The following is a 26,106-nucleotide window of genomic DNA, read 5'->3' as shown; positions in this document are numbered from 1 at the left end:
GTTCTAAGCGCTGGGGGGATACAAGGTAATCACATTGTCCCACATGGGGCTCACAGTCTTCATCCCCATTTTACAGATGAGGTCACTGAGGCACAGAGAAATTAAGTGACTTGCCCAAAGCCACATAGCTGACAAGTGGCAGAGTTGGGATTAGAACCCATGACCTCTGGCTCCCCAAACCAGGCTCTTTCCACTGAGCCATGCTGATTGATTGAAATAGGTGAAAGAGATAGACATGACAGACGGAGCCACTATATTAATGGCAATATTATTCAACTTGCAAGTGTTGTTTTTTTTAAGGTGAAAATGGGGGGAATGGGGATTAGGAAGGAACCAAGAGCTAACTGATATTTAAGTAATCAGTTGTATTTTATTATTTTGCTAAAATGAATAAAAAAGGGCTTCCTGAGCACTAATAGCTGACAATAGACAGACAAGTGATGATAAATAGGTGACATTACCCTCAGGATGTGAAAGTTATCATGAAAATACATTTAGACAGTGCAATATTAGAATGAAAATAAGTGCATTTAATTTATCATTACCTTCCATAGCTAGTCATGAAAAACCAATGTAGGATGTAAGCAACATTAACTAAATAATTCTTTCAATACTTCACTTCTTGAAAATAGTGTACATACTTTCTTTTAAGATAGTTGTCTCTTTTATTGGGCTCATTTTTTTTCTGTTTCCTTAAATTCTCAATTTGGTACATAATAATTCTTCCAGTCCTCTAATGCTTTAAAAGCTCTGTTGAATGATTTCAAAGCTTGACCTTTAAAAATCACAAAGATGTCTTGAAATTGTTCTTATTCCAAAGGATACTCAGAACTTGGAGGGGAAGAAGTTACTAAAAAGGGGGAAGTTAGGACATGGTGTTATTTTCATAAAAATGTATATGGGAGTTCATTTGTTGCAAAGAATAATTAAATACAGTCTTTAGTGAGATGTGCTGTCAACATGTAGTAGTTTATCTCAATCTGTGGCAGACATATTTCCAGGTTTAAGACTTTAAAATTTAAAAAGGCAAGAACAATGCTGAACCAAAAGTTATGAAGTAGAAAATGTTTACAGGGCAGTTTTTTTTAACAAAAAGTGGGTATTATTCAGGTTCAAAGCTAAAATTAGTCTAATAAACCACTAAATGACTTAAAAATCAATGCTAGAAAATCCTGAATACTGCATTTTAAATTCACATTTTCATGGAAAAGAGACAAGTCATAGAAATTTATCTGGAAGGTCCCCTCTATGTCAATCACAGTGTTTTCAAGCAAATTTAATGACTATAATAATTTTATTATTTTATAGAAAACGAAACTCTTCAAAATGAGTGTTAATTATAGAGGAGATACCAAAAGAATTTTAAAAATTGCAAGAGAACCAGTTTATACCCTGAATGAGTGGTAGACTGGAAAGTCTTTACCTCAGTTTTAGAATAATCTGAAATTACATACTTGGGTTCAAAGATTTTAAGAGTAAGAAATCTGAGGAGCAGTATCTGAAATGTTTTCAACTGCAAGTCATATTCCATTTCTCACTATGTAGCCCCCCCCCCCACCCCCCGAAAAAAAACTTCCAAAGCAATAAGTATCTTTGTTCAAGTGTTAATAAAATATTTAATAACAGCAATCAGCACAACCTATTTGGGAATAATCTCTAAAAGCCTTATTTGCCCAAGGATCCAGTGAAGAATCATCCTCTCATCTTGTCTGTTCAAGCAAACACTCCTGAGTACAGGGGCTGATATCCATTGTCGATCTTCTTACACGCGATTACCAAGATACTCAGCATTCCAAAAAACTGAAAGGTAAAAGCATACTCTGAGAAAACAGGTTTGGAAAAAAGTTATTTATCTTTAAAGGCGTCAACCTCAAAATGGCATCCTAATCTACATTACTGTTCCCGAGCAAATTCACGTAATCCAGACAAACGCTGACAGAGGTCTTCGTTTTAGCTTTGTTTGATGTCTCATCTCCTCCTGTGAAATCCTAGCCGTAGCTTAATCGATCAGTCAATCAATAGAATTTTTTGAGTGCCTTGGGAGAATACAATACAGCAGAGGTGTTGGATATGTACCCTGTCCACAACAGGTTCTCTGCCCTCCATGTCTTTTGTCCAGCGCACGAGGTGGAGCTGGAGAGAAAGGTAAGTGTTTGCAGGTACTGGCGGTTTTTCTGTTCCCTGCATCCAGATGTTCAGTGTCAAAAACACAGTTCTGAGAATCTGGAGGCCTGACTTCTAACATCTGTTTCGCCTTCTTGGGCTAAACTCTTAGTGGTGAAACCTTCTGATCGAACCTTCTGATCTAGCGTATACTGTGAAGTAGGCAAACCCAACGGGAATTGTAAACATTGACAGGAATTGGGAGAAGCAGCGAGGCCGAGTGGATAGAACATGGGCCTCGGGGCAGGAGGATCTGGGTTCTAATCCCGGGTCTGTCACGTGTCTGCTGGGTGACCTTAGGTGAGTCACTTGCCTTCTCTGTGCCTCAGTCACCTCATCTGCAAAATGGAGATTAAGACTGGGAGCCCCATGTGGGGCAGGGTCTGTGCCCAACCAAATTAGCTTGTACTCCAGTGCTTAGTACAGTGCCATAAAAACAAACAAACAAACAAACGAAAACCTGGCTGATGGGGCCTAAGAAGGCAGTTGCTGCCAAGGTAACCGCCTACTGGTTCATGGAACTGTGGTCCAGTATCAGCCTTCTGCTGCCCTCACACTAGTTGCAAATGGGTCCTTAATGTAAAAATCCTTCACCTGCACTTTGCAATGTCTACTTGCTCACTGCCCCATCGGGATCACGACCGGCAGGGTAAACAGAATGGGAGTAGCTCTTCATGAGCCACTAGTACTTTAACCAATTCCTCTGCACAGGTTCTCGGTACTGAAGCCTCAGGACTGAGGGCCACGTGTCATTCCTGACAGACGAATCCATCATCACTGCATTCGACTGCATTCATTCATAATTATCGAGCACTTACTGTGTGCAGAACACTGTACCAGGCGCTTACAGCACTACTATAACACCTCCCACATCAGCAGGAACAGACTTTTGATTTCCTGTGGTCTGTACCTTTCCATGATGGTGAGGTGACTATTTTAGGGCTTTTTCTGCTTGATGTCCCTGCCGCTTCCTCTCTGCCACTACCCTGCTCCAAGCTCCCTCCTTAGCTTGCACGAACTCAAGCAAGCTGAAGTCGTGACTTGAGCTGCTGCCCTATATCAATGTCTGTCTCCCCCTCTAGAACGTAAGCCTGTTGTGAGCAGGGAATTTATCTACCAACTCTGAGGTATTGTACTCTCCCAAGCGTTTAGTGCAGTGCTCCGCACACAGTAAGCCCTCAATAAATGCCACTGATGATGGTGGTGATGAATGACTCTCCGACTGGCGCTAATCACATAATGAATATTTGTCATCAGAACTTCACATCCTACATGGCAAGCCAAACTGCACACAACCCTTTAAAATTCTAAATTCTAAATTTTTTTTTACCCTTTTGGTTAAATTTTGGTAGTTGGCAGCGCCGACCAAAAATGAGACTCGGAGTAGCCACGTGACCCAGGTATGCGACTGGGGTGTTTGCAAGCCCTCATCACCATGCTTTCAAAAGCGCTTGCACCATTTTTGAAAGCTCCCAGCAGCCTGATGGATAGCAACAGTTGGGAGCAACTAGGTCTGTAAGCAAGTGTGATAGACAGACAATGAATGGAGCTGGACAAAAATAGCAGAATCACCTAGAAATCTTAAGTGGAAAGAAGCCTCTGAATTAATAATTGCTGTTAATATCAGCATAATTATTCTGGCTCATGATTATTTCATCTTGAAACCAAACTATCACCTTATAGCCTTTTTAGAAAGCCTTCATTTTAATTATTTCAGCAATGAGGTGCTAAGGGACTATATTTTCAGGTCAACTCATGGCTTAGGGTTCATATTCTGCAGAAGGAATTCTCAGTTCTGCAGTTTCTGATGGAAGTTTTGTGTCCTCAGAGACCAGCAATTTGGGGTTCAAAATAAACAGGGTAAGTTATGCGCTTATTTGTCAAGGAAGCAGTAAATCTATTGGTAAATACCTTCACAATAGCAAATCCTAAGATGACAATCATAGTGTAGTTGATGAGATCCTTTATATGAGATTCCATTATTCCTGCACAGCCCTGTCGGGAAGAAAAAAGTCATTACCCCATTATATATTTAAGGAAAAGTATAGTAAATTCAGTGAGTTTGAGGTCTTGTAAATTTGAAGAGGGAGTTCCACACAGGAAGAAGGGCATTAGCCTGGGGCTGGGGTTAGAAATGGGCACAGTGAAAAGGTAAGTATGGAAAGAAATGGAGAGTGTGAGTTGGGGTGTCGTAAGAGAGGAAAGTGTTTGGGTAAAGGGGTGTGAGATGATGGAATGCCTTAAAAGCAATGGTCAGAGCTTCTATTTGAGGAAGAGAAAAATGGATAGCTGCAATTACTATGAATGCTGAAATATATTCTGGAAAGAAACATGTGCAGAATGACATTTTAGGCAGGTAATCTGAGGGCAGGATAATGAAATATGGACTGGAGTGCCTGGAGGCAGGGAGACTAATGAGGCACCTGATATAGTAATCAAAATGTGCCATAATAATGGTATCTATTATTATTATTTATAATAATATTATTTATAATAATAATAGTATGTGTTAAGTGCTTACTATGTGCCAACCACTGTTCTAAGCACTGGGGTAGATAGAAGGTGATCAAGTTGTCCCACATGGGGCTCACAGTCTAAATTCCCATTTTACAGATGAGGTAACTAAGGCATAGAGAAGTTAAGTGACTTGCTCAAGGTCACACAGCAGATAAGTGGAGGAGCCGGGATTAGAACCCAGGTCCTCTCACTCCCAAGCCCGCGCTCTTGCCGCTAGGCCATGGACTGGGGTAGATACAAGGTAAACAGATTGACCAGTCTCTGGCCCACAAAGGGTTTGAGCGTCTGAGCCAGGTTGGTGGTCGTTCAAATGGAGAGGAAAGGGAGGTTCTGAGAAATGTGGTGGAGGAAACACCTTTGAAGCAGCAAGGCCTAATGGATAGAGAACAAGCCTGGGAGTCAGAAGGATCTGGGTTCTACTCCTGGTTCTGCTACTTATCTGCCACTAAATTTCCTCATCTGTAAAATGGTGATTAAGACTATGAGCTCCATGTGGGACAGGGGCAGTGTCCAACCTGATTAGCTTGAATCTACCTCAACTCTTAGTACTGTGCTTGGCACATAGTAAGTGCTTAACAAATACTATTAAAAAACCCAAACCACCGGATTTAATAGACCCAATGGCCGAGTTGAAAGAGAATGAGAAGCTAAGGATAATGGTTGCAGGCTTGGTAGGCAGGGATGATGGTGGTGGTGTTAACTGTGATGGGAAAATTAGGTGAAGGAGAGGGTTTGGGAAAGAAGCTGAAGAGATCATTTCTAGAAGTGCTGGAGGGAAGATGCCCCGAATACCTTGAAAACAAAGCGAAATGCAAAATTACAAAGGGGGAGACAGATTTCAGCACCATCTACAGAGGAGCACATAATCCCTGAAATAAACAGCCCATTTTTGTAACATATCACCAACTGCTAGATGGGAAACACAGCAGACCTCTAGTAAGTTACATCTTCACGACAGTCGACAGTGCTCAAGTAAGATACTATATTTAAATTCTGTAAAAATTCAGTGGGTTCTTTTCCACTGATAGTCATCCCCCTATCCTCAGCGGGTTGTAAATCAATTCCAGCAAGCTACATTAACTTGTTCAGACTATGACGCCACCATTTAGAAAATATGTACTGCAGTAATAATACATTTCCAAGCACTGAAGTGAAGAAAGTCACCTGTGTATCCTTTCTTTTAAGGATACCAACTTCCTTTCTGAACTTCATCTATTTTTATGGCGTTCCCGGCAAATCTGGACACAGGTTTGATTTACATTATTTTTCTGTGATTTTGTTTGAAGGCAGAGACCGCTTTGAAGGCTAACATCCACTCATTCTAAACATTCCAGACACAATAATTAGTGAGTTCATCAAAATAAAGGAATGGAAAGTGTTAGGAGAACAAAGTGTAGGATTGACACTGAAACTTGTCGTAGACATTTTGGAGATGTCACATTACTGTCAAAGGTCTCAAATCTAGGATTTGACATTTCCTTTTGGTTTGGGAAAATGACTAGACTCTCTAGAAGTTAAGTACACAGAACTCAAAGTACATCTTCCCTTATGCCGAATTTGACTTTTTCTTTAATAATTCCCAAGGAGAAGCCAAAGTGGATCCTATATTATGGGAAATCAGATAGCATCAATGAAGTAGAGAAGCAGCACAACCTAATGGATTGGGCACGGGCCTGGGAGTCAGAAGGACCTGGGTTCTAATTCTGGATCCACCATTTGTCTGCTCTGTGACCTTGGGCAAGTCACTTAACATGTCTCTGCCTCAGTTACCTCATCTTTAAAATGAGGATTAAGACTGCAAGCCCCATGTGGGACATGGACTCTGTCCAACCTAATTAGCTTGAATCTACCCCAGTGCTTAGCACAGTGCCTGGCTCACGGTAAGCCCTTAACAAATAGCATTAAAAAAAATCAGTGTGAGTTAGAGTACCTGAGGGTGTTTCTTACCATTGTATTGAGTTCTTGAGGTTCACTGAGAAGTCCTGTGCAGTTCTTAAATTCCGGTTTGCAACAACTCTGAGGGACACTGTTGCTTCCAGTGCTATTGAACCACTGAGTAACAGTCCAGTCAGTATAATTATTTACACCGCAACACTGAAACTGTGAAACAGAATGAAGAAATATTAATTTTCCAGTCTAGTATTCTCTCTAATCAGTACTAATTAGTAATCAGTACTAATCGTGGACTTTACATCTGCAGGGTGGGAAATTTCAAAAAGGGAATACAGCTCTGAACTAGGGAAGAGCTTCTCGAACTTTTTCATGCCATGATCCTCCTGATGGTTCCCATTTCTCTCCCTGCCATGTCAACTCTCCACCCAACATTCAGAAGTGAATCAAGACTTCACCTATTTGGAAAGGTGAGGAATGGTAACATCTCCCTTCACCCAGGAGGCAGGGTTCCTGGGAGAGTTTGACAAAAAGAGAAGGTGCTAATGGGAAGTGACATGGTAGGAGGGAGGGGAAAGGAGGTGGAGCACTGGAGTGGACTAGATGAAAAGCAGAGCAGTGATGATCGAGTGGGAAGGAAAGGGATGTGCCAAAAACTTTCACTGGAACCTCAGCCAACAACTATTTTGGACGGAGAAGCAGCGTGGCTTAGCGGATAGAGCGCAGGCCTAGGTGTCGGAAGGTCATGAGTTCTTATCCCACTCTACCGCGTGTCTGCTGTGTGACCTTGGGCAAGCCACTTCACTTCTCTGGGCCTCGGTTAACTCATCTGAAAATGGGGATTAAGACTGTGAGCTCTATGTGGGACAGGGACTGTCTCCAACCTGTCTACCTTGTATCTCTGCATATAGTAAGTGCTCAATAAATACTATCGAATGAATGAATGAATCTACTCCAGCACTTAGAGCAGGCACACAGTAAGTGCTTAGCAAGTGTTTTTATCATTATTGCTATTAAGTGAGGAGAAGCAGCGTTGACTAGTGGATAGAGAACTATATTCTAGTGGATGTAATAATGGTATTTGCAGCGTGGCTCAGTGGAAAGATCACGGGCTTGGGAGTCAGAGGTCGTGAGTTCAAATCCCAGCTCTGCCACTTGTCAGATGGGTGACGGTGGGCAAGTCACTTAACTTCTCTGTCCCTCAGTTACCTCATCTGTAAAATGGGGATTAACTGTGAGCCTCATGTGGGACAACCTGATGACCCTGTATCTCCCCCAGCGCTTAGAACAGTGCTCTGCACATAGTAAGCGCTAAACCAATACCAACATTATTATTATTATTCATTAAGTGGGATAGATCCAAGGTAAATGGATCGGACACAATCTCTGGCCCACATTGGGTTTGAGTGTCTGAGCCAGATTGTTGGCCTTTGAATGGAAAAGAAGGGGTGGTTCTGGGAAGTATTGTGGAGGAAACATCTTGAAAGCAGTGTAGTCTAGTGGATAGAGCACAGGCCTGGGAGTCAGAAGGACCTGGGTTCTAATTCTGTCTCTGCCACTTATCTGCTGAGTGATGCTGGGCAAGTCGCTTCATTTCTCTGTGCCTCAGTTACCTCATCTGTATAATGGGGATTAAGACTGTGAGCTCTATGTGGGACATGGACTATGTCCAACATAATTATCTTGTGCTACCCTAGTGTTTAGTACAGTGCCTAGCATATAGTCAGCAATTAACAAGTACCATAGAAAAAAAAGTTGTGGTTTCAATCTCTGCAACCCAAAGCAAGAGCCTGGGAATCAGAGGACCAGTATTCTAATCTCAGGACCTGTATTTGTCTGCAGTGTAACCTTGGGCAAGCCACTTTACTTCTCTGTGCCTCAGTTACCTCATCTGAAAATTGGGAAATAAGACTGTGAGCCCCATGTGGACTGTGTTCCAATCTGATTGTCTTGTATCTACCCCAGTGCTTAGTGCAGTGCCTGGCACATGAGTAAGCACTTACCAATACCATTAAAAATGAAATAAAAATAATAATAAATGGTGGTATTTCTTAAGCACTAACTATGTACAAAGCACTGTTCTAAGCACTGGGGGAGACAAGGTGATCAGGTTGTCCCACGTGGGGCTCATCCCCATTTTACAGATGAGGTAATTGAGGCATAGAGGAGTTAAGTGACTTGCCCAAAGTCACACAGCTGGCAAACTGTGGAGCCGGGATTAGAACCCATGACCTCTGACTCCCAAGCCCCGGCTTTTTCCACTGAGCCACGCTGCTTCTCCTTCTTAGCCTACCAGGGGTTGTGCCCCACAGTTTGACAAACCCTACACTGACATAGTCAGTCACCATCAGATCTTTGTAGAATACTGGGTCAAAGTCAGTTCATTTGTGTTATTTCTGGAGTGCACACTGAGTGTGAAACTCTGCACTAAGCCCCTGGGAAAGTATAACAGAAGCAAGACACATTTCCTGCCCTCAAGGAATATACAATCAAAAGGCAGAGACAGGAAGACAAAAATGATTTTACAAAGAGTAGGAGGAGCAGTATATAACAGGAAGAATTTCAACTATGTTATGGTGAAAAAACAGAATGCATAATTAATATACAAACGAATATTTATTCGTTTATATGTACAAAATACATACAATGTATACAAAATACAATGTACATATTATATGTACAAAAGGGCTGAGGCTAGGAATAAGGTGCATAAGCTTTAAGGGTGGCTGTTGGGTCAGAGTTGTAAAGACAAAGACCTACAAATGAAAATTCAAATCTGCTGGTTGTCTATAAGGGTTCTTTAGTTGATCTTCATATTGGCTTCATGAGGCTTATATATTGAAATATTTTCTGTGCAGGGCAACATAATACTAAATAAATACTTGGAGCACATCAACAAAGGATCATAAATTTTCAGTAATGGTTGAAGGAATGGAAAGAAACGGTGACCATTTGGATACTACTTTTTTATTTTTAATCACTAAGATCTATAAATGCTAACAGGCCTTTCAAAAACAATCAGAAATTGTCTACCAGTACTATACCTGATTCTGCCAGAAATCCACCATCTCTGTCTCCGGATTCTTTCCACCATATGTCTGGAAGATTGTAAGCATGGTGCTTTGTACCTCTGTCACCACCTGTGAAAATGTATTTTTGTTTAGGGTAGCTTGCCACAATCCTGAGCCAGACCCCTGTCCCAGGATCCTCGCTGCTCCCCGCCCTCAGCTTCGCCACTTCTTCATTAAGGCTGTAAACTCGCCGGGGGCGGGGAATGTGTTCGATACACTGTACTCTCCAAAGTGCTTAGTACAGGGCTCTGCACACAGTAAGGGCTCAAGAAATACAGTTGATTGATTAAGGGCCTGGTAAACCTGGTTCAGTGGAGCTGTTGATCCAGGCCCCTCGGCTCTGCATGAATGAATCATGTAGGCCACGTCGGGCTGAGTAGGTCACAAAAAATCATTATTTTTTTCAACGCACCCTCTCTTGAGTCAAGAACCTTCTTGGAGTCAAGAAGGAGAAAGGCGTAGCAGAAGTAAAGGATATTCCACTCCTCAGCCACTCTTCCCCAGCTCTACTTAACTGGTACTTTCTAGACCAGTCTTGAGCGGTTTCCGATCTGGGTTTGCTCCTGGCCACAGGATCCTGAAAGTTAGCCCTGCTTACTGCTCGCCTACAAGAGCCGAGTTGGACGCAGTGCTTCCCCAGTAACAGAATTTGATGCCAGCCTTATTTTCAGAATTAAAAATAAAAACCTTTATATAGAAGAAGGATTTTCTTGGTGCAGATGGGAATGTGACCTCAGTCACCCTCAGGCTTATCACTGATCATCAATTTAGAGCAGCCCCTGGATGCCTGTCTGGGGGACTTTAGATAATCCTCCTAACAAGTTCACCTGGAAAGGGTTTCCCAGAAAATCAGAAATTAATTTTAACCCCAGATCAAGCGTTATCTGTTGCATCCATTAAACATAGACTGTATTCTATTTGATCTGTTACACAATCCTCTTCATTCTGTGGCTGGCAGATAATCCATCAGACCGGTGCCCTTACTACCAACCATTTTAGAGTTAACCTCAAGATCTCTGTAAACTTTGTTGAGCAACTAAGTTTTTACATTTACTCTCAGAATAAATTCGCTTTTCCTAATTATCACATGGAACCAGAGCAGTGGATCTAAAAAAAGTTTACTACAATTGCTATTGCAGCCAAATAATTATTTTGGGTCACCCTGTTTACACGTTAAACTAATAATGAGCCTGGGTTTCAAGTGAAAACTATGAGACATTTAATAATTAAATAGAATAAATGGAAAATACTTTTTCAAAAATACGGTCGATTAATTTTCAACAATTTAGTATTTTAATAACTTCATTGGGAGAACACCAAAATTAAGAACTCCTTGAGAGAATCACTGACTTTTAGAATGCTATCCCTGAAAGATTCATATAAACCATCCACTCTCACCCTATACAGTATTTAATTGTTTTTCCGCTATACTCTATGTTCTGTACCTTTTCCTATGGTAGTAGTAATTTAATACCTTTGGGGTAAGGGCACTCTTTTGGTGTGGAAATAATAATCTAATACCTGCAGAGTAGGGGGTGCTCTTTTGTTAGAACCAGCGTGGCCTAGTGGGAGGAACATGGGCCTGGGAGTCAGACGACACGGGTTTTAATCCTGCCTCTGTCACATGTCTGCTGTGTGCCCTTGGACAACTCACTTAACTTCTCTGTGCCTCAGTTACTTCATCTGTAAAATGGGGATTAAGGTTACGATCCCCATGTGGGGCAGGGACTATGCCCAACCTAATTACCATGTATCTACCCCAGCTCTTAGAACAGAGCTTGGCATATAGTAAGCGCTTAAGAAATGCCACAGTTATTACTATTATTATTTACTGTGGTAATAGTGATAAAATACCAGTTGAGTAACGGCACTCTTTTACTGTGGTAATAGTTATTTAGTAATTGTAGGGTAGGGATACTGTTTTACTGTGGTAATAGTAATTTAATACCTATAGGGTATGGACACTCTTGCTATAGTAAGAGTCATATATATCTGCAGGATAGGGTCACTTTTTTGTGTGGTAATAGTAATTTAATTATTGTAGGTTAGGGGCACTCTTTTGAGTATTTCACTTACCTTCTGCCTGTACACAAATCCCAAGATGAAAGCCATTACTTCTGTAATAAACATCAGCAAGAGAATGACCAGGAACTAAAGTGAAAAGAGGAGGTGACAGTGGTTTAATGTTTCAGGAAGAAAATACATGCATTTTCACAAAACTAAGAGGTAAATTCCACTCCATCTTGCCCTTGCTTCTCTTCCCAGTCCATACTGGAGTCCCAAATGAAGCACTGATTATATATTCATTCAATCGTATTTATTGATGATGGCATTTGTTAAGCACTCACTATGTGCAAAGCACTGTTCTAAGCGCTGGAGAGGATATAAGGTGATCAGGTTGTCCCACGTGGGGCTCACAGTCTTAATCCCCATTTCATAGACAAGGTAACTGAGGCACAGAGAAGTTGGGTGTCTTGCCCCAAGTCACACAGCTGACAAGTGGCAGAGCCGGAATTAGAACTCATGACCTCTGAACCCCAAGCCCGTGCTCTTTCTACTGAGCCACAGTGCTTCTCTTACTGTGTGCAGAACACTGTAGTAAGTGCTTGGAAAGTACAATACAGCGATAAGGAGAGACGATCTCTGCTCACAGTGGCATTTAACAATAAAATATATTTGTGAAGAATACCATACCACACAAAGTCCATGACACTCAAATGAACCTACAAGATGATTTCTCTAGGCTAATGTCGCTTTTCAAAGGAAGATTTTAAAACTGAAAAAGTTGGGTCAGCTGTCTTCCTGGCAATCAGTAGGAATCCCAGCAGTTTGAAAGATCAAACTAAGAAAAAAAACAACTTTGTGGTGCCTGATCTTGCAAAGGACATAACCAGTTAAATAGCAGAGAGACTTCAGAGCAAGCAGTTTTCGTTTTAATATACTTTGTGACCTGTTCAGCTGGATAGTTTAGTCGTTTCTCTGCTTGAAAGTAGGGGGCTGACCCAGATGACTTCTCAAAATCGCTTTGAGCCATATTACTCTGTGCTTTTGAATTAACCTTTCTGTCAATTTTTGTCATCACACAATATTTAAGGAATAGATCAGTGAATGATCAATAAGCAATACAGAGAAAGACCTGCAAGTGGAATAAGTGTGAGGTCCAAGGACTACTACCCTTCTTTAAAAATGTGTTGATCAGTAATACAAAAAGATTGAAACAGGTTTGTAGAGCATATTGATCACTGGTATTTACTTAGTGCCTACTCCGTGCAGAACACTGTACTAAGCACTTGGAAGAGCACAGTAGACATTGTGGACACAAAACTGCCTACAAGGAGCATACAATCTCACTGGGGAGACAGACATAAAAGAATTTATAAAAAGGAGGAAGAAGTATGTAAAACAATATGTACAGAGGTGCAATGAAAAGTGAGGTGAGAATAGAGAGGAGGAGATTTGGGGAGAAGGAGACTTATTTGTGAAAACCACCTGGAGGAGGTAGGGATTCAGCAGGGTTTGAAAATGGGGAGATTTATGGTCTCAGAACACCTCCATATCTTCTACAGTGTATGTTTCAAATGATGTGAAAAGACATCTCTCTCTTTTTCAGATAGAGCAGCGTGGCCTAGTGGCAAGACCATAGGCCTGGGAGTCATAGGACTTGGGTTCTAATCCCAGCTTTGCCACTTGACTGCTGTGAGACCTACGGCAAATCACTTTACTTCTCTGTACCTTCATTTCCTCATGTGTAAAAAGGGGAATTAAATCCTACTCCCTCCTTCCTAGACCGTGAGCCCCATGAGGATCAGGAACTCTGTTCAACCTGATAAACTTATGTCAACCCTAGTGCTTAGAACAGCGCTCAGCATGTAGTAAGCCCTTAATACCTTTAAAAAATAAAAAAAACTAAAGGACCGCCCACTTGTGCTGGGGCAATGATTCTTCCAGTCCCTGTAAACCTGGGATTACGGATGCCACTGTTTTTCCCCAGACTGAGGGAGCAGAGCCTTAGTAAACTCCAACACAAATCAACCCTGGTTCTGATAGATATTGTGCTGCCTCCCAACTCTGGGGAAGGAACTGTCCTGATCACATGCATGGCCGGTAATTACCGACTGGCCGGTAATCAGCTGCAACCCTGATATTAGTCAGAATTGGTGAGGGGGTAAAATGACCTTGCGTACACCCGAGTGAGCTGGCCAGACCTCTGAGTTTCATTCCAAACAAGGCATTCAACGGGAGGCAGGAAAAGTAATACTTACAAGCCGGAGTCCAACAGGGGACTCTCTGATTGTGACAAAACAGCCAATAATCCCAACCAAAACCATCACGATAGCAACTATTATGATGATGATAGCGGGCAGCAAGATGTGCTCATCCTTGAAGAAGGCATCGTAGTCCTCATAGGCTGTGATGAAGCTCCCTCCGACACATCCAAGGGCCACTCCTGCAGTCTAAAATACTCAGAAGTTATTTTTCCACATAATAAATGCCTTCCTGAACTAAAGATGTCATGAAATGGACAAGGGGATAACTTTGCCTCTGTTTGATTTCTGTGTTTTAAATAAATGGATTTTTCAATAGAAAAATTCCCAAATTTGGTTTTATAACAAATGTAATGAATGCTCAAAGCACAGTCAATCAATCATATTTACTGAGTGCTCATGTGCAGAGCACTGTACTAAGTGCTTGGGAGTGTGCAGTATAACATAGCAGAGTTGGTAGCCACGTTCCCTGCCCACAATGATCCAGAAATCCACTCAGATCATATCAGAAATACAATTGTCCAAACTTTTCTTAAAATAAAAATCAACAAAATAGGGGATTGTATTGACACCGTGGCAATATAATATATAATCTCAATTTAAATTGCTTCACTATAAGCAGTATACTCAATAGAAAAAGAGAATAAATGCTAATCACTTATGTGCTTTTGCTTTGTATTAGCCCTGCTGTTCATCAGATGGAAATAGCACTGGTTTGTAAATCAAGGAGACCTGGTTTCTAACACTCGATCAATCAATAAATCATATTTATTAAGCACTTATTATGTGTAGAGAGCAGGGTACTAAGCTCTTGGTAGAGTACAAAATAACAGTATAACAGAGTTGGTAGACACATTCCTTACCCATACCGAGCTTACAGTCTAGAAGGAGAGACAGACATTAATATAAATAAAGATACGTCCGTAAGTGATGTGGGGCTGAATAACGGGAGCAAATTTAAGTGCAAGAGTGACCCAGAAAGGAATGGGAGAAGAGGAAATGAGGGCTTAGTCAAGGAAGGTCTCTTGGAGGAGATGTGTCTTCACTATGATTTTATAGGTGGGGAGAGTAATTGTCCATAGGATATGAAGAGGGAGGGGTTTCTAGGCCAGAGGTAGGATGTGGGCAAGAGGTTGCCTGCAAGATGGATGAGATCGAAGTACAGTGAGAAGGTTGGCATTAGAGGAGCAAAGTATGCATTCTGAATTGTAGTAGGAGAGCAGCGAGGTGAGGTAGGAAGGGGCAAGGTGATTGACTGCTTTAAAGCCGTTAGTAAGGAATTTCTGTTTGAAGTGGAGCTGGTCCATGTTTTAGCCCCTAGCTCCTGTTCTATCCACTGGGAGGGCATGCCTTCCATGGTGACTGAACTGACCCAAGAACCACCTAGAACATTCCTAGAGGTGGACAGGCCCTGCAGTAATCAGGAAAAATAATTGGCCAGTGTAAGTGTCGAAGACCCCAGCGGCTACCAAAGCAACAACCTTCTGATTCGCGGTGCTACGGGGCAACATCGGCACTAAGCTGTGGTCGTTTGGTTGAAAATAGAACAAGCGTTCAAAAACCTCTACGTGCATTTCACATTGTGCTGCACTCCGGCCTGCCTGTTCAATCACTGCACACTCTCCCCCCAGTCAGAACAGAACTGGCAGGGAAGAGAGTGTGAGTGGCAAGGTGTAAGCCGCTAGCATTAAAATCAATTCCTTCTAGCAAGCTCTTGATTCTACAGTCTCAGGACCAAGGCTCACCCTTCGTTCTCAGTGGAAGATACTATTATCATCCTCATTTCTTTGCATAAATTGGAGAGAATTACTAAGTCCTCTTTCGCCTCTCCTCCTCCAGCCTAATTAAGCCCAGTAACGACTTTTTCTTCTTAAGATGCAGGCTAGGGCATGTGCAAGTGAGAAAAGATAAAAACATCTGTCTGCAGAGAGCACTGAAAAGGATTCAGATGTTTTGGAGTGGTGGAATGGGAATGAGAAATTGAGATTTCATAAGTGGAAATACCTGTTTTTTGCCTGAGTTTAATAGATGCTATGAAGCTTTCCTTCTCTTCCTATCCCTTTCCTTTTCATTGTTTCCATCTTGAATTCTCAGAGATTTCCTCCCCTTGATCTTCCTGCCCTTGTTCTCCATTTATCTGCCTCAACTTATTGTCTTTGACCCTCATCATCTCTTTCTCTTTCACCATCCCTTTTCTCCCTCTTTCTTTTTCTTTCCCTCCTAGTGTCTCTCATCAATTCCCCTGTTTATTCCTTTTTTCCCCTGCAACTCAGTGCTCTCTTCTGTTTTGGTGTGTCCCTGTATATCTTCCTCCCTCTCAGGGATGCTCTTATTTTCTGCTCCATCCATTGCTCTAAACTCTCCCTTTCCTTCCCTCCTCCTGCCCATCTCAAGCCACTCCTCTCCCCTGTTGCCCCTTCCCTTAGGGTTGGCTTCAGGCGGTGAGGCAGGCAACTCAGGGTACGTTGTCAACGGAGAAGCAGCAGCCAGTCAACCATATTTACTGAGCACTTACTGTGTGTAGAGCACTAGTACTAAGCACTTGGCAGAGTACAGTATAACAATATAACAGATATTCCCTGCCCACGATGAGCTTAAAGTCTAGAGGGGAGCAGAAGTGGCGGCACTGGCAGCCACCCTCTTCCCACCTAAGTTGGAAATGGTGCTTGTGTGAAAAGCACCCTGGAGGGGAACCCAATGACTCCAGGGAAAAGGATAGATAGGAGCTCTGGAGTTCCCCAAGATAAACACATGATCATGTCATCTGAAATGGAAGGGGGCCGTGCATTTTTCCCACCTCCAGACCTCCACGTTTTTTCCCATCTCCACCAAAAGTCTAAAGCCAGCTCTGCCTCTCCCTGGTACTTCCCGATCCTTAGCTCCTTTCTTCTTCCCCACTCTGCCTGTCCCCACCAGAATGTGGAGGGGGTAACCCTAGTGGAACTAGCACCAGCCTGGGAATCAGAGGACCTGGATTATAATTCCGGCTCTGTCACTTGTCTGCTGTGTGATCTTGGGCAACCCACCTAGCTTCTCTGAGCCTCAGTGCCTCAACTGTAAAATGGAGATTAAGACTGTGAGCCCCATGTGGGACACGGACTCTGTCGAACCTGATCAGCTTGCATCTACCCTAGCACTTAGTACAGTGCTTGGCACATAGTAAAGCACTTAACAAATACCATAGGTCTCCTCTACACACACACGCACACACACACAGAAAAACCTGCCATCCACCTAAATGGAAAGAGTTCTAATCCCCATTCCACTACTTGTCTCCTCTGTGACCTTGGCAAGTAAGTCATTTAGCTTCTCTGTGCCTCAGTTTCCTCATCTGAAAAAAGGGGGTTAAACTCTACTCCCTCCTACTTAGACGGTGAGCTCCATGTGGAACAAGAGACTGTGTCCCACCTCATAATCTTGCACCTACCCCAGTACTTAGTACATTGCTTAGAACATAGTAAATGCCATGAAAACAAAACAAACATCAAACAGAATAAAACGAAACAAACCTGAATGCTGGGCAGCGGATTGGGACAGGGCAACCTGAATTCAAATTACCTGACTTCCTGCTAAAATTTGATATATGTCCATTTCTACTAGATTTGTGACTCAAACTTTTCCCACAAGCCTTCTCTGAACCTCATAGTTTCTTAGAGAGGCAGCGTGGCTCAGTGGAACGAGCCTGGGCTTGGGAGTCGGAGGTCATGGGTTCGAATTCCAGCTCTGCCACTTGGCAGCTGTGTGACTGTGGGCAAGTCACTTAACTTCTCGGGGCCTCAGTTATCTCATCTGTAAAATGGGGATTAGGACTGTGAGCCTCATGTGGGACAACCTGATTACCTTGTATCTACCCCAGCGCTTAGAACAGTGCTCTGCACATAGTAAGCGCTTAACAAATACCAACATTATTATTATTACTCCCTGGGACTCAGAAATCATCAATTCACTAATTAAGTCACAGGTGTGATATTCCTTACATAATATTATACAGTTCTAATTAGCAACATTCACTATGCTTGAAGGCGCATGATCGTGATGAATGACTTCTATTGAAACCTTCTCTGAATGAAACTTGAAATACATATTCTAAGATATGGTAATCTATTTCCTCGAGCATCCACTGATTGCAGAGCACTATACATTTGCAATGAGGAGTTAAAGGAGGAAGAAACCCTGTCTCCTGACCATGAGGGATATTGAATATTTACAATATAATGGATGACACAGGATAAACATAAAACATGAGAAGCAGCATGGGTCAGTGGAAAGAGCCTGGGCTTGGGAGTCAGAGGTCATGGGTTCTAATCCCAGCTCCTCGGTTTATCAGCTGTGTGATCTTGGGCAAGTCACTTCACTTCTCTGTGCCTCAGTTACCTCATCTGTAAAATGGGGATGAAGACTGTGAGCCCTACATGGTATGACCTGACTACCTTGTATCTACCCCAGTGCTTAGAACTGTGCTGGGCACATGGTAAGCGCTTAACAAATACCAACGTTATTATTATTATTATTACAAAACATATGCTTACTATATTGCAGCCTAGTAATAATAATAACTGTGGTATTTCTTAAGGATTTACTCTGTGCAAAGCACTGTACTAAGTGCTGGGTTAGATATAAGAAAATCAAGTTGGACACAGTCCCTTTCCCACATGAGGTTCTCAAGTCTAGAGGAGAGGGAGAACCGGTATTGCGACCCCAGGTTACAGGAGAAGTGAAATGACTCGCCCAAATTCCCACAACAAGTAAGTGGTGGAGCCGGTGAATAGAACCCAGGTCATCTGGCATCCAAGCCTGTGCTCTTTCTTCATGCCTAATAGACAATACTAAGTTATAAACTTTATGGGGAAATTCAAGGTTAGTAGAGCAAGAGAATCATATAGAGCTACTCAAGAAATGCCTCATGGTGGAAAGGAGTCGAATAGAGTCTTAAAAACAAAATTAATTCATTTAGTCATTCAATCATTTATTGAGCACTTACAGTGTGCGTAACACTGTACTAAGCATGTGGGAGGGTACATGTAACAAAACACTTGGTCGGGCACAGAGGAGTGAAAAAGATGTTCTAAATTGGGGTTGGGGGTGGTCATTTGTAATGGTAGGCCAAGATAAAGGATGACGGGAGGAGGGTACTATAAAAGAGGATGCTATTTGTGAGTGTACTGCTGCCCCTTCCTGAGAAGAAATTGAACTTTGACATTGGACTTTCAGTGGTTCCACAACACTGGTGAATTTCACTTCCGCAGAAACCCAGATTATCACTGCAACCCCATTCCAATGCCAACTCCTCGATCCAGATAACTAAGATGTAACTGTTACCTTTCAGACACTGTAACCAGACATTGCAAGCAGCTTGGCCTAGTGGAGAGAGCACGGGTCTGGGAGTCAGAGGATCCGGTTCTAATCCCAGCTCCGCCAACTACCTGCTGTGTGACCTGGGGCAAGTCATTTAACTTCCCTGTGCTTCAGTTCTGCCATCTGTAAAATAGGGATTCAATACCTGTCGTCCCTTCTACTTAGACTGTGAGCCCCATGTGGCATCTTCCTGCATCACGAGCCTATAACCTTGGCTTTATCTTTGACAGTCCTCTCTCATTCAACCCTCCTATTCAATCTATCACTGAATCCTGTCGGATTAACCTTCGCAAGAATGCTAAAATCGATCATTCATTCATTCAGTTTTATTTATTGAGCGCTTACTGTGTGCAGAGCACTGTATTAAGCGCTTGGAAAGTACAATTCGGCAACAGATAGAGACCTTCCCCACCCAACAACGGGCTCACAGTCGGTCCTTTCCTCTCCATCCAAACTGCTACCTTGTAAATCCAAGCACTTATCCTATCCCACCTTGATTATTGTATCAGCTTTCTTGTTGGCTCTGCTGCCTCCTGTCTTTCCCTACTGCAGTCCATACTTCACCCTGCTGCCCAGATCATTTTTCTACAAAAACATCCTGTCCATATTTCCCCACTCCTCAAGTATCTCCAGTGGTTGCCCATCCACCTCTGCATCAAACAGAAACTCCTCAACATCGGCTTTAAAGCACTCAATCACCTTGCCCCCTCCTACCTCACCTCGCTGTTTTCCTACTACAGCCCGCACACTTTGTTTTTCTAATGCCAACCTACTCACTTTATCTGGGTCTCGTCTATCTCGCCACCAACCCCTTGCCCACATCCTGATTCTGTCCTGGAACACCTTCCCTTTTCATATCCAACAGACAATTACTCTGCCCACCTCCATAGCCTTATTTGAGGTACATCTCCTCCAAATGGTTTTCCCTAACTGAGCCCTCATTTCCTCTTTTCCCACTCCCTTCTGTGTCACCCTGACTTGATCCCTTTATTTACCGGAAGCCCCCGAGACCCACAGCACTTAGGTACATATCTATAATTTATTTATATTTGTCTCTCACTCCAGAATGTGTTTGCTGTGGGCAGGGAATGTGTCGGTTATATTGTGTTGTACTCTCCCCAGTACTCAGTACAGTGCTCCACACACAGTAAGTGCTCAGTAAATACAGTTGATTGACAGACTAATGGATTATCTTGCATCTACCCCAAGACTTAGTTCAGTGCTTGGCACATAGTAAGCGCTTAGCAAATACCACAATATTTACTATTAAACCATTAAAAAGATGTTGTACAATAAGACTGAAGACTCCAAATGAGAAAACTAAAACATTCTCATATATATTTCTAATTTAGCAGACCAGTGTGGTGTCAACGTGATTTTGTTCCATTTTCAAGAGAGGAAGGTGACCAGAACTGCAAAGATAAATTTGGAATCCCCCAGAAGTACTCACAAACAGATATTTCTAGCACTGCTGAAAATGTGGAAGTGAAACAAATTCTTACTAGTATATATTCTCCTAAAATAGAGGAGTAAATAAGGGTTGTTTTCCTCCATTACAAAAAATAGCAAGTTTAATAATCCGTTTATTTCACTTAAGTCATGTAAGATACCTCTAAATGGAGGAGGAAGACTTAAGTAATACTGCAGTCCATTGGAAGCCCCGGACTTTGTCAATTTGGGGCCTACCTACAACAGTTTCCTTAGATTTCCAAGAATATCCCTGAAAAGTAAATTGAATTGCGGTGAATGGAGGGCAAATCTGTTAGAGTCAAGAATCTCAAACTTTAGGGACACACTTGTAATTTTTTAGATGCTTCCTCAGGACAATAATTGTAAAACAACAGATGTTGAACTGGTGAGGCTATACATATTTTTCTGTACAGTGCTATACTGGATCTAGTTTGGAGGAAATGCATTAGAATGGAGTATTTCACCCGATGAATGTGGCTTTTATAAATTGGGAGTACACAGTTGAGAATTACAGCATCATGTGAGCTGTGAGCTACTGAATTAGTCAATATCTTTATTTATGTAATTAATGTGGGATTTTCTTGGAGGGCTAATGGAGCAGGAAATATAAGTAATTTAGGTACAATCAAAACTGAAGAACTATACTGTCTTTTAAATTGGCACTGGCAGAATGAACTTTCCCTGATCTGTGGAGACTTCATCTGTCCTTTAATATTTATAATTATCCAATTGCATTCTTATGATGATATTCTTGGGTCATTTAAATGGTACTCTGTAACTGACTCCAGGTACTATTTCCTTTAAAACATTCTGAACTACATTTTTAGAAGTTAGCTTTGCAGTTTCTACCAATTATGTTTAATTAGAAATCATGGTTTTAAAATGTAATGCCATAAGATCAATTCCATTTGCAGTAACTATATAAAATCAGTGTGTAGAGAATTAATATCTCATTCCTAATGAAGTCGCTGAAAAAAAATCACTTCCTGCTAATCAGCTATAATCAGGGGTCTGTTTCACATTTTATATAATCATATGGTAATCCCGGCCTTGTTTGAATAAGGATGACAAGGTAAAGCCATGACCAGTGTTTCTGGTTTGGTTTTTTTTAGTGGTATTTGTTAAGCACTTTACTATGTTTCAATTACTGTTCTAAGCACTAGGGTTGGTATACGTTAATCAGGTCAGACACGACCCTGACCCTCATGGGGCTCACATTCTAGGTAGGCATGAGAACAAGAATTGAATCCCCATTTTACAGATGAGGAAACTGAGTCACAGAGAAGTGAAGTGCCTTGCCCAAGGTCAGGGCAAGTGGAAGGGCTGGGATTAGAACCCACATCCTCTGACTTCCAGGCCCGTGCATCATCCACTAGGCCATGCTGCTTCCTATATGTTGCAATTTTGCAAAATTGTAATGATTGATTAATAAATATATTTCCTTTAGGTCTGGGTCAATGTAAGGTGCTTTGGGAATTTCTGCTAAGTTATTTTCAGAGGGACATCCCTTCAAAGTCTCTTTTTCAATCACAAACATGCTCAACTTCTTTATTCCCTTCTTTCACTGTAGACGGCACCGCCACCCTTCCTGTCTCACAAACCTGTAACCTGGGTGTCATCCATGACTCCTCTCTCTCATTCAACCCACATATTCAAGCCATCATTAAATCCTGTTGGTTCAACCAACAACATCGTTAAAACCCACCTTTTCCTTTCCAACCCAACTGCTCCTGTGTTAATCCAAGCACTTATCCTATCCCTGCTTGATGGCTGTATCAGCCTCCTTGCTGACTTCCTTGCCTCCTGTCTCAATAAATCAATGGTATTTACCGAGTGCTTACTGTGTGCAGAGCACTGTACTAAGCACTTGAGAGAATTCAATACAATAGAATTAGTGGATATGCTCCCTGCCTGCAACAGAATAGAGGGGGAGATAGACATTCCCAGAATCTACCACTGATGATGATGATGATTTCATGCCAAGATAAATTCAATGCAAAACCATAGCCAAATTAATGAAATCCAAATTTCCCGTACATTTTTGCAGTTGGTTCAACTTCCACGAAAATTAAATGGTTTCCAAAAGTAAATGAACACATCAAGAAAGACAGATATTTGCCAAAGAAAGTATGTTGAATTATTGAAAAAAAATACACTATTGCATGTAGTGAAATATTAATTGAATTAAATAAGACTAGAAAAGCGAGTCCACTTTATTGCCTCTGTTTTACAGGTTAATAATCAAGGCACTTGGAAAAGAACTAGTGTTCCTGATATGTCAACTGTTGGTTTTGGCTTTTTGTTGTTGTTTTTAACACGCAGCAGTGTCATGGTAGAAAAGCAGTTGGGCCAAATCCTAAAACCCAGGACAAGGAGCACCCATCAAAGTTTCCTCACACAGAGGAAGGCAAGAATAAGTTTCCTTCATGCATTTTATTACCACTTTGGGAGACCAGATACTGGGCTGGATAGATCCTTAATCTGACCCATTTCCTTAAATCTTTTCTTAAGTCTTATGTTCTAGTGCAAGGAGAAGAATATTGATAAAAAAACTGAATACTCATATGCTCAGCAGTTTTGCATCATATAATCGATTATTTCTTAATAAAGAGCAAGGCATAATTATGGCATCAGTAGTATTCTACACACCCTGAGTTTTCTTTTCCACAAAAATATTTGGTTATTTAAATAATGAAAACAAATTCCAGAATGCTGGTAAACCAAGGCTGGTATACTGGTTAAAAATGAAGTCCTGAATTTTTATAAGCACATGTAAAGTGAGAATTTAGTCACTGTCAACCTATTTAACAATACAGTTGATATAGTGATGATGATAGTGATGAACTGCCTTTACCACAAATCTGCTGGGAAGGTATTTCAGCTCTGAATTCCTAACATTAGTAATTTTGAGCTCTGATTCTCTTCTGGTCTCAGACAAATGCTTCAGTGAATATCGAGTTATTCACTCAGAACTGCAGCAAGATGTTCCACTGTTTTTCAACAAAGCAAAAAAACTTCTGCTTGGGCTTGATAGAATTACCTCTACTTTCACGACCTCAAATCTCAGAGTTTTTGTGCTCTGGGAACTGAAGTGATACCAAACATTTCTAGAAATGAGGGACAAATGTCCCTGTATTCTCCCAAATGCTTAGCACAGTGTTTGCACACAGTAAGCGCTCAATAAATATGATTGAATGAATGAGTGTTATGTTGTTATTCTGATACTCTCTCATACAGTAAGTGCTCAACAAATGTGATTGCTTGATCGATTGATTGATTACAGTGATATGGTCATGCAAACTCCTGAATTTCCAGTTAAAACTTGGGCCCCCTGAAAATTTCTCATAAATAAATTACTAAATAAATAAATGCATCCCTTAAAAGCATAATCTATTAGTGTTTTTTATTTTTTAGTAACAAAACTACTCTTTAAGCTTAGTTCAAAAATGAATGTACCCTAGATGAGATTACCAGTTTTTCTCGATTTTAGGGGAGGAAAATAACAGAACATAAAAATGCTCATTCTTATAGCAACATCTCCTAACTTCTCTCTAGTGCTTTCAGTTCTCCTTCAGGGCAGATCAACTGACTGCGCCATTTCTCTTCCTTTTATCTAGTAAAAACAATGTTTTTGAGCTAGCCGGCCGTTCTCGGCCCCAAAAGGAGGAAGCAAGAAGAATGGCAGGGAGAACTATGAAAAGAATCACGTCCCCCACTTACCAAAAAGATTAGACTGAGCAGCAGAAGTACTGACTTGGAGGTTATCATCCCACAGTCCAGCCTCGCCATCAGAAAGGTTCCTAGAGCCAAGGGTAGGGTCAGTGCGTGCCGTCTGCCTTCCAACTCGAGGTAGTGTGTCGGGTTTCTGGACTCCCACGCTTCTCAGCTTCTTGGCTGAGACTGAGCTCGCCCATCACATGACTCACGTATCATCCAGCCCAGTCACATGCCCTGTAATGTCCAGGAACAAACAAAACATGATTGTAGTAGAGCCCTGGGTGGAACTTGATTTCTCTTTAGGGGAGCGTGTTTGTGTGTGGGGTCGGAGGGTGGTAATTTTTGACTCCTGATCATTGGTTACTCTAAACTCAAACTCACTCTGGGACTTTCACCAAGTAACTGTCTACACAGGGAAGCGGCATGGCTTAATGGAAAGAGCACGGGCTTGGGAGTCAGAGGACGTGGGTTCTGACCCGACCCTGCCACTTGTCTGCTGTGTGACCTTGGGTGAGCTGCTTAACTCCTCTGAGCCTCAGTTTCCTCAGTTGTAAAATGGGGATTAAGACTGTGAATCCCACGTGGGACAACTTCATAACTTTGTATCTCTCTCAGCGCTTAGAACAGTGCTTGGCACATAGTAAGCACTTAACAGATACCATGATTATTATTATTACTATTACACAGACGAATGCTAGTCCCACTATAGATAACTGGCATTCTTATCAGGAGATCCTATCATCAGCTGTCCCTTTCTGTTTCCCGAAGATTCAAGTAACGCACTGTGGACTGTAAAGGGTTTTGTTATTTAGGAACTGGTCTCCAGGCCATATTTGGAATGCTATAAAGTACAGCCTTAAGCGGGGAAAAGGTATTTTTGTGAAATTAAAGAACATCATAAAAGAGACATTAAAATGAGAGAGCTTATTTCCAAAACAGGCATGTGGTGCCCTCAACCTAATTCCACATTCCATTAAGTCAGCTGACAAAGCATAGTTTTGCATTCAGCAAACATATCAAACCTCAGCACACAAATGCTTCATTCTCATCTGAAACCTTGGGCCTGAACACTACTTCTTTTGTGAATTTATATTTCTTATTACCCAAATGTTTTTTTCAAAGATGACCTTTATCATTTCTCATTTCTCACTTTAGATTCAGACCAGTGACTAATTCACTTGATAAACTCCTTTTTTGGATTTCAAAACTGCCTGATGCTCAACGGTGCTTTCATCTCATTCTTGGGCAGGGCAGTCAGGAGGATGCTGAGCAATGTTTGAAGTGCCTCATTGTTCATATATGGCTTCCTGACGATTTCTCTCTTTTTTTCTCTCACCAGCCTACTGGCATTTCCCCTCACAAGCTAAATCACTGGTTGTTTTCAGTGCTGCTCGGGATTTATCACTTGGCAGAGTTGATTAGGCTCCAATGCCAGACATTTTTCTGTTGCAAATTCACAGCAATTTCATCTTCCTGGAAATAGCTTCTTCATCTCATTAGCAGGAGTGAATTGCCCCTTAACAATTGATTGGCTCGCTTTCATAAAGTCCCGCTTTCTCCAAAATGATTCATTGGTCTAAGTGACTTTTATAGGAAAGAACCAATGCCTGAATTCCCTGTTGCCAACGACAACCTTCCGTCATCAGTGTTTGGGGTTC

At 41.7% G+C, this 26,106-nt stretch overlaps 1 protein-coding gene across 1 annotated transcript; it reads right to left on the bottom strand.

The window, feature by feature from the left end:
* Nucleotides 1-350: 350 nt before the first annotated feature.
* Nucleotides 351-24,640, bottom strand: LOC100077905 (tetraspanin-36-like). The gene is made up of 7 exons (XM_001508986.6): nucleotides 24,452-24,640; nucleotides 13,904-14,095; nucleotides 11,718-11,792; nucleotides 9,615-9,710; nucleotides 6,628-6,780; nucleotides 4,075-4,158; nucleotides 351-1,800 (listed from the first exon to the last, which is right to left on the bottom strand). The coding sequence occupies exons 1-7, from the start codon at nucleotides 24,518-24,520 to the stop codon at nucleotides 1,714-1,716; spliced, it is 756 nt and encodes a 251-aa protein (XP_001509036.1). The 5' UTR covers nucleotides 24,521-24,640; the 3' UTR covers nucleotides 351-1,713.
* Between the last annotated feature and the right edge of the window lie 1,466 nt (nucleotides 24,641-26,106).

Source organism: Ornithorhynchus anatinus, chromosome 3 (assembly GCF_004115215.2).
Source record: "Ornithorhynchus anatinus isolate Pmale09 chromosome 3, mOrnAna1.pri.v4, whole genome shotgun sequence".
NCBI lineage: Eukaryota > Metazoa > Chordata > Mammalia > Monotremata > Ornithorhynchidae > Ornithorhynchus > Ornithorhynchus anatinus.
The sequence above is the reverse complement of the archived record's forward strand: the minus strand, read 5'-3'. Positions and strand labels throughout refer to the sequence as shown.

Bases quoted from the DNA above. Each gene is read 5' to 3' on its own strand.
- LOC100077905 (XM_001508986.6), bottom strand. From the start codon at position 24,520: ATGGCGAGGCTGGACTGTGGGATGATAACCTCCAAGTCAGTACTTCTG. The intron at 11,793-13,903 runs GTAAGTATTACT...TTTTCACTTTAG, and splicing joins CCCCTGTTGGACTCCGGCTT to TTCCTGGTCATTCTCTTGCT. The intron at 4,159-6,627 runs GTAAGAAACACC...TCTTCCCGACAG, and splicing joins CTCAAGAACTCAATACAATG to GGCTGTGCAGGAATAATGGA.